The sequence below is a fragment of the Alligator sinensis genome, unplaced genomic scaffold (assembly GCF_000455745.1).
Source record: "Alligator sinensis unplaced genomic scaffold, ASM45574v1 scaffold1076_1, whole genome shotgun sequence".
NCBI lineage: Eukaryota > Metazoa > Chordata > Crocodylia > Alligatoridae > Alligator > Alligator sinensis.
The window spans coordinates 98,164-106,613 of NW_005842909.1; the positions used below are offsets into that span (position 1 = coordinate 98,164).

Here is an 8,450-nt window from a genome sequence, read left to right on the forward strand (position 1 = left end):
CAGAAGGGGTTTGTAATTTGGTTTACAGATGGATCAAGTTTCTATCACAAAGGGCATCCTCAAACAGGGTATGGAGCCATCCGCATAAATGATGGAAGGGTGCTCCAAGGACCAGCTCGCCCTCATTCTGCCCAAGCAGCTGAAGTTGAGGCAGTTAAAACTGTCCTAGCTTATCAATCTCGGGACACTTCTGTTGCTATTTATACTGACTCTGACTGGACAGCCAGAGCCATCACTGTGTGGCTCCCACTTTGGTTAGATAGAGAAATGGTAACTGCAGATGGGCGTCCCATTTCTCATTCAGACAAATGGAGACAAATTGCTAACCTGATCAAAGAAAGAACTGGGGACACCTGGGTGACTCACACAAAGGGGCACCAGAAAAATCACTCAGAAGAAGCACATTGGAACAATAAAGCTGATGCCTTAGCCAAGTCTGCTGCTACTACAATACTTACCTGGCAGGGGAAACATCATGTATCTGGGTCCATGAAGGTAGTTTTCTTTAAGCCCTCCCTGGAATAACTGTTCTTCTGCCATGGTTTAGTACCTGCTGAGGTGTTGGGGCTTAAAAGCCCATTTTATGGAAATGGAAGGCTCCTCCCTAGCTTGCTCCTGCAGCCGTGTGGCTGAGGGCAGGCAAAACTTGGGGGCATCCAAACCCCAAACCGGGCTTGGGTCTGCATGTAGGATGCCTGCCAAAAGACTTTGGAAGTATTTGAAGCCCCTGGTAGGGGTGGAGGAAGTTTTCTGGTTGTAGGGCCACTTATGGTTCTGGACTGACTCATGGATTTGGACTTGATTTGGCTTGGAACACGAAAAATTTCTTTAAAAAAAACAACCCCCACCCCAGCAGGCTACACGTAGATAGAAACTAGTACTGAAGCATACAAAATGTTCCTAGAAGTTTCCTAGTATTGTAAAGTTTGAATTAAGACTTGAAATACTTCATCTGAAATAAGAGATTAGTTATTAGAAAATATTTTGGAGTAAATAAGTGACCTTGGAAAATGTTAAGTCCGCTTAAAGTCAATTATCTGTATATTTCTTAATAGGGATAAATCTAAGTTGTAAGATTTTCTAAGCATCTTTAAAGAAAACTTTAAAACTTACTTTAGGTGGGAGTAAAGCACAATTTCACATAGCCAGCCAATACAATACAGAATACTAAAATCATGATATTAAAAAGAGAAAAGGAAAGAATGGTGAACAAAATACAGCAATACAAGTCAAGGAAATAGTGTAACGTAATCATGATGGTCTAAAAGAGGATCTAACCAAAAGATACACATTAGAAAGGGGGGGAGGGGAGAAACTGCACGAGTTCCCAAGCACAGGGAAATAAATAAAGCAATAAAATAAGAAGCCACAAGGACATCTACAAGGAATCTACCCTGAGATATCAGTTTGGCTGTAGTTGTACTTAATTCAGAATTTTCAAGTAATGACATTTACCCCGTAATAACATAAAATATTAATTTCAATTTTTTACAACACTAGAGCTTGAAGGCCCAATCAAGACTGGGACTACATGTGTAACAGGCCATGCAAACACAGACACAGTTTCTGCCAGAGATTTCACGTCACCCATTTCAGAGAAGTAAATCTCAGCTATCCAATTCTTTCTAAGCAGATTCTTTTTTAGAATTTAAAAATTCACATTCCCTTAGCATCAATACCCAAGCAATATACCAAAGAAAAATTAGACTATGATCATTCCAAAACTTACAGAACAAGATAAAACATATGAAATTGTATTAGCTACATGAGCTGTTTTAATCTAATTATATGAATAACTTTACTAACCTCCCTTCTTAATTTGCTGTTTTCATTGTCAGCATCTTCATTTCGAAGGGCAAGCTAAAATAAAAGGAATGGTTTCTTATTTATATAAATAATAAAACTTAGTCTGCATATTATTACAGAATCTCTGAGCCAAATATTACTTTTAGATAGATATATTGGGAAAGTCAATTAAACTACCTAAATGTATCTTTAGCTTAGAATTTCAATTCAATATTCAATAGAGTATGTAGTGCTTGTGTGAACTAATTCAATTCCTATTTACTTATGAGTTCAACTGCACCTAAAACTCCAACATGATTTATAAAAAAATCAGTTTCTTTAACAGTACTTACAAAATGTAGAAGCACTGTATAAAATCTTGATTATCACAGTACCTCAGCAACATGGGCAACATTGCTGCCATTTTACAAATGGAGAGACACAAGTAGATTAAATGACTTTCCAAAAAAAAGCAAAACGCAAAGTGAATTTGTACTGAGATAGTATTAGAATGCAGGTATTCTCAAATCACTCACCAACCCCCCGCATCAAGCTTCTTCTCCAAAAACTTAATTAAGTTATTTACTTATTATTTTGACACTCAGAAACACAAAACAATATGAAAATGGGGCTTGCAATTGTATTGCAGTCCATTTGTTTTTTGTTTAAAAACCCACAATTAAATTTTTATAGGCTGTGGTCCCATTTAATCAGTGCTTTTCATTCCAGTGACTACTTTCAGAACACTCTTCCAGATTAAGTTGCCCTAGAACTTTTATCAATTCTAGAACCATTTCTCTAAAATTCTTCTTACCTGTTCACTGACTTTCTTCTCTTTTTCTAGCTCTTTTTCCATATCTGCTAATTCTCTCTCTTTTTGTTCCAACTGTTTTTCCAACTGATGGATCTCATCACGCAAAAAACGAGTGTCACGACCACCAGTAGATCGCCGAGCTACCTTAAGGACAGAAACAAATATACATTTTGCATTTTCAAAATAAAAAATTCAGGTCACTTATCAAGACTGATTTACCCACATGAAGGTAATGTGATTCTTGCAAGCCCGGTCACATATAATCAGTGATAATTCCTACCAATTTCTAGCAACTAAATACTCGAGTGATATTACAGATTCCTCTGATACCCTGCATACGTAAACACCTCTCTGAACATCTGTACTTGGTATATATTCAAAATCAGTTTTGAAATTAAATACTATGCAGAGCAAATGCATCTTTTTCAAAAGCAGATATAGTTTTGATTTGTAATGTCCCCCCACCCCCACTTTTTATGGAGACTACACGTTTGAACTAAAGTATAGATAACATAATACGCTGATCTTAGCTGTCTTTTCATGAGCCCTTAAGTCAATGACACTTTAAATCTAAACATCTATCCAGTTTTGCCAAATGTTTATCTGTTTATAAATATTACCAACATTTCCTTTACAATTTAAAAACTGAACAATTTTTTAAACTTAGAAATTCAGTGTCAAGAACTTCACTAAATTCAAGCTGAATAACCATTAAAGATTTAACAAAAATTAATTTAATATTAAAAAAAAGCATACCTCCAGTTCATTTTCTAGTTTCATCACCCTTGCTTTCAATTGATTTTCTGTTGAAATAAAACAGCACATAGTTATTCAGAGGCTTTAAATAAAGTAAAAAACCTGATACCTCAGCTAACAGTGACAGAATTCAACCATGTGTATACAGGCAGTCCTCAACTTACAATGTTTTGAGTTACAACATTTTGCACTTACAACGTTTATAAATTGACACCCTGTTTCAACTTTATGACGTCAGTTTCAACTTACAACGCTTGATCCGATACGACACCACACCATCGAACAAGTTTGCTGTGTTGCTCATCTCCCTGGAGAACATCTGTCCAAACTTGCTTGGACACTTTCTTAAAGAAAGCAGACAAGACTCCAGAAAAACTTGCAGCTAAGACTCCTGAGAAGACTCCAACCAAGAACCCTTCAAAAAGTCCAACCAAGAGCCCTTCAAGAAGTTTAACAAAGTCACCTCAAAGAAATCCTTCCAAATCAATAGGATTCCTATTTACGATATAAATACATTAAAGTAGCTACATTACTCTTCTATAATTAACAAGTACAAAATTCTGGGGTATTTTTGGTGAAAATGGGGTATCGGGCCTTGGTTCAGGAACCAACCCCCCATTTATAACATTGTTTCTTATGAGAAAATTGGTTCCGAGTTACTACATTTCGACCTAAGATGCGGTTTTCAAGAACCAGTTGTGTCGTAAGTCCGATGACTGCCTGTAAACATTTACGGTAAAATCCTGACCCTACTGAAGTCAATGGCAGCTTTGCATTTCAGCTCAACAGTTTCAACACTTCACTTACAGATACTTCAGTACAATACATCATTAGTTACATAATCCACGTAACAAAACATCTGTGCACCTTATTCAGAAAAAATATATTTACCAACTTTGGCTTGCTCCTCTCCAGCTTTTTCAACTTCTTCTACAGCCAGCTCCGTTTCTTGAACTTTCATCTAAAAAAAAAAAAAATACACAGAAACATTTTACAAGGATTAGCTTTAGTTAACTTCTGAGATGTTTCTACAAGCTCATGAGAAAGCACCACAGATTCATTTAAGTACTAAAGGAAACATGTACCCTTTTTTATTGAATAAAAGCCCCCAAATGTTTATTAGAGCCACATCGGCATGAGAGTTGGGACTCTGCAATATAATCTTTAGACACGTGTCCATAGGAGTTATATTAACTACAAAGAATTCTATGGTACTTTATATAAATAATTCTATGGCACATTTTGGAACAGAATTCTATGGCACATTCTACAGAAACGCCAGAAAATGTCCCTACAAAAACAGACCCTTTAACCTACATGGCTGCTAGCAGTGCATTTTTAATACAACTTAAGATGTTGTCATATGAAAGATTTAGAAGCATGGTTTTAGGATGGCTGCATTTCCAATAATTAATTTTAAATCTCATAAATTTAAAATTACTCTAATCTAGGTTTAACTTAAACCTTCATTGCACTCATGTATTTTGTACCTGACAAAAATATAACAGAAAAAAAAATTATTGTTGCACATATGTATTCTTGGAGTCACATGTGTGACATGAAAAAAGTAATTAAAAATGCATTTACTCTTAGTTTCATGTACCAGCTCAGCTCAAGCTTAAAAAGTATATCACACTTTAAAAAAAAAGAATTGATACAAACCTTCATTAGTGACTGAGTAATTTTAAAAAGATGTATTACTTGTTCAGGATTTTCACTTTTTAGGTCATTTCCTTCAACCTAAATAGACAATAGAATGATTTCCATAAATAACACAGAATTAAACAAAATTTATACTAATGCTAAATCTTTATGGAACCAGAACTGGTTCACTAAATATGCATAACAAAAAAATTTACATTTCTTGTACTTCATACACGTACTTTGGACACAGTCTCCAGCAATCTATCCGCCAGTTCCTCTTGACGTGGAAGAGCATCTGGGTCAACTCTCATAAGCATCTTCCAGTCTAAGTTGGGGGCCATCTTGAGTTTAAAATAGCTTTGTTTCTTCCCTGAAACAACAACAAAAATAATAATGACCATTACATTAAAGCTAAAACAATTGCCAAACACAAGAAAGTGAATCACAGGAAACAATACAAGACTTTACACCTTCCAAGGGTGAACTGTTTCATTGGTTTATACTCTTCCCACATCTAGATTACTTTTGCAAGCATGAGGGATAGAAATGTTCTTTTCCTTTTAAATAAAATCTTGGATACTGCACAATATGAATGCATCACTGGGAGATATATATACAAGAACCAGATCGAGCACTACATTGATACCTCTGTCTTATCATCTGCTTCTCACAACCCGTTGACCAAAATCTATCATGAGGGTGCTATTAAGCATTAGAAGCAATACACCCACCCAAGTGTAAGTTTCTTTCTACTGCCTATAACCAGCCAGTCTACAACTAGGTACTGTAAAGTTTTTGTGTATTATTGGACATTATGTGAGGACCTGGAAAAGATTTTACATGAGGTAGAGATTAATTGTTTGCTACTGTTCATTGGCTGCTCCTACCCAGGCTGACAAAGTCCAAATAGAGCAATTAGATCCTACTAAATATAAATAATTTACTTATTCTCCTTATGAAAATGGCTCACACAGTTGGAAAAAAAACAAGCAAGTCAGTTGCTGCTAGTTGACGCAGAAAATTAGAACAGATATTTTGTGCAAATTCTCAGATAGGACCTCTGTACAGTGCTGCAAGACCTTTGAGATCTTTTTCACCATTCATTTTACTAAAGTTGTGGGAAATTTCTGCACTATTAGAAACTGATTCACATTCCTCTGCATTAAATGACCCCTGGGTAGAGATTTTCAAACTTAAAACTCCCTGCCATTACCATCCTTCAAAAACTTTCCTAGCCAACTTAAAACTTCCTGCCATTACCATCCTTCAAAAACTTTCCTATAATTGTCTGAAGAGTCTGCCAGAAAAACTTCTCCAGCTGTGCAATTAAGCTGGGATACAAATCACTCGTTTTCTTTGCCACCTCTCTGTTTACTAGGAGCTTTAAAAAATATGCAATATATATATATATATGTATATATATGGAGAGAGAGAGAGAAACATAAACAGTTTGAGATTAAGAACAGACCGGCGTCTGTTCTCAGACCAGCATTTACCCAGGTTATGCACTTATCCAAACTTTCATTTAAACTATCAATATTTAAGTACACAGCCCTGTTAGTGCTGTGGTATTAGCAGCCCGGAAAATGACTATCCTCCCATCATTTTAAAGACTTCTAATAGTCACTCTTGGAGTTATTAGAAATCATGAAAATGAGATGAGATGACAATCAAGGAAATAAATACCCCTCATCACTGTCAAATCTTAATAGCTGGCCTTTGACAGCTGCTGCTCCTTCGCTGCACAACTAGGATATGAAGTAGAGTGGTTGAAAGATACACAGGCCTCTAACCATTTTATGCATCTAACTGATATGTGGATAAGAAGAGTCTGTTACCATACACGCAGGTTGCAATTTTTTGCCTGTTAGCACATGTATCAATTATTTGCATATGGATTAAATGTATAAACCAGGTAGCTTCTACTACCTGCTGTGTAATATAATTTTAATCCATGTAAATACATAATATCTGCGCCAGAAAGGCTGAAAGGAAACAGCTGTCAAAAAGCTGCCATTAAAAGCCTTGAAACTGACCAGAACGTGCCAATTTCAGGGCTGCTTTTAAAAGCTTTAAAAATGTCCAGAAGCCAAGTCATTATCAGGACTGCTAATAGCCCTGTACAGTACTGAAAAAGACTGAGATGGGATATTGTGTTCTTAATGAATGCTGCTTACACTGAGTTTGGGTAAGTTCATAAATCAGGAAAGTACACAGCCTTTTTATGTTTCCAGACAGAAAGCTATGCATTTAAACAGAGTACATTATGAAGTCTGATTTCCCAAGGAAGATGTGACAATATGCACATATTTCTGATCTAAAAATTCTCTAAATTAGGGTGAAACCACAGAAGGACCTCATGCAGAACACAACAAAATACCTTCTGGAATAGGAGAACAGGTCTGTTATTTGAGAGAAAAGATGACAAATGAAGACAAAAACATTCCTGGAAAAGAAAGAGATGATAACCCTGTCAGAATAAAAAGCAGAAACAGAGCCTAAGACAACAAAAAGGCTAATGACATCAGTACAATGATTATAAGAGACACGAGATGTGCTGACCTAGAACCCCAGCCCCTACTGTTCTGACAGACCAAGAGCTCATAACTCCTTCACGTGTTTAACAGCCAGGAGGCATCCAGGAACCTAAGCACAGAATCATCTCCCCTCACCCAGTGCCCATCTGGGGCAGCACTTGAACCACACAACACCCTGCTGCCTGGAGAAGAAATCAATGGATTATTATATATTAATAATATATTTTGTGTTCCAGGTCAAATCAGCTAAATCAGTTCCAAATCATATTGACTGAGCAGAAGTCAAGCGCTCCAAAAACCGTATAAATGGAGCAGGCAGAATTCAATCTTTCTAAACACCGCGTATGGCACTACAACCAGCATCCTCAGCCCCAGGCTCTCACCCTGGGACCTCACATCCTCCCAAATCCACTGGCAGGTGTCCTAGTTGCAGGCCCAAGCCCGCAGGTCTTGGCATTCGGATGCCTGCAGATGCTACAGGAAAGCATCCTTCCTCCCAGACTCTTTAGTCCGGGACTTCAGATACTTCCCACACCTGGTCTTGGTGTGTAGTTTAAGTGACAACTGCTCTGACAGGAAAAAATGGACTTTCCCACCCACCCTCCTCGCCCCTGCACCGGCCCGTGCGCTCTACACGGAGCGAGAAAGACCTCGCAGGTCCGGGGGGCGAGACGAGCTCCACCGCTGCCCATCTCTCGGAGCCGGACAGCCCGGCAGGAGACTCCTCTGACCCTTGCAGCAGCGGGCCCCGAGCAGCTGGAGCACCCCCGGCCGGGCCTCCCCCCGAAACTGGCCGCGCCCACACGCCTCCTCCTGCCCCTCCGCGCGCTGAGAACCCCCCAGCAGAGCGACGCTCTCCCCCGCCCAGCGGCACCCGAGGGACGCCCCGGCCCGGCCCAACCAGGCCCTCAATT

At 38.3% G+C, this 8,450-nt stretch overlaps 1 protein-coding gene across 3 annotated transcripts in view; it reads right to left on the bottom strand.

The window, feature by feature from the left end:
- The window catches only part of CEP290 (centrosomal protein 290), a 102,737-nt gene extending 94,387 nt beyond the window's left edge, over positions 1-8,350 (bottom strand). For all 3 annotated transcript variants that reach the window (XM_014525895.2, XM_014525894.2, XM_014525893.2), the window contains exons 1-8: positions 8,187-8,350; positions 7,380-7,445; positions 5,239-5,369; positions 5,018-5,095; positions 4,247-4,316; positions 3,356-3,402; positions 2,600-2,743; positions 1,807-1,860 (exon numbers count right to left, since the gene is read on the bottom strand). In XM_014525895.2, the coding sequence (XP_014381381.1) occupies positions 1,807-1,860; positions 2,600-2,743; positions 3,356-3,402; positions 4,247-4,316; positions 5,018-5,095; positions 5,239-5,340 (495 nt within the window). In that variant the 5' untranslated portion in view covers positions 5,341-5,369; positions 7,380-7,445; positions 8,187-8,350. The remainder of the gene's footprint in view (positions 1-1,806; positions 1,861-2,599; positions 2,744-3,355; positions 3,403-4,246; positions 4,317-5,017; positions 5,096-5,238; positions 5,370-7,379; positions 7,446-8,186) is intronic.
- Between the last annotated feature and the right edge of the window lie 100 nt (positions 8,351-8,450).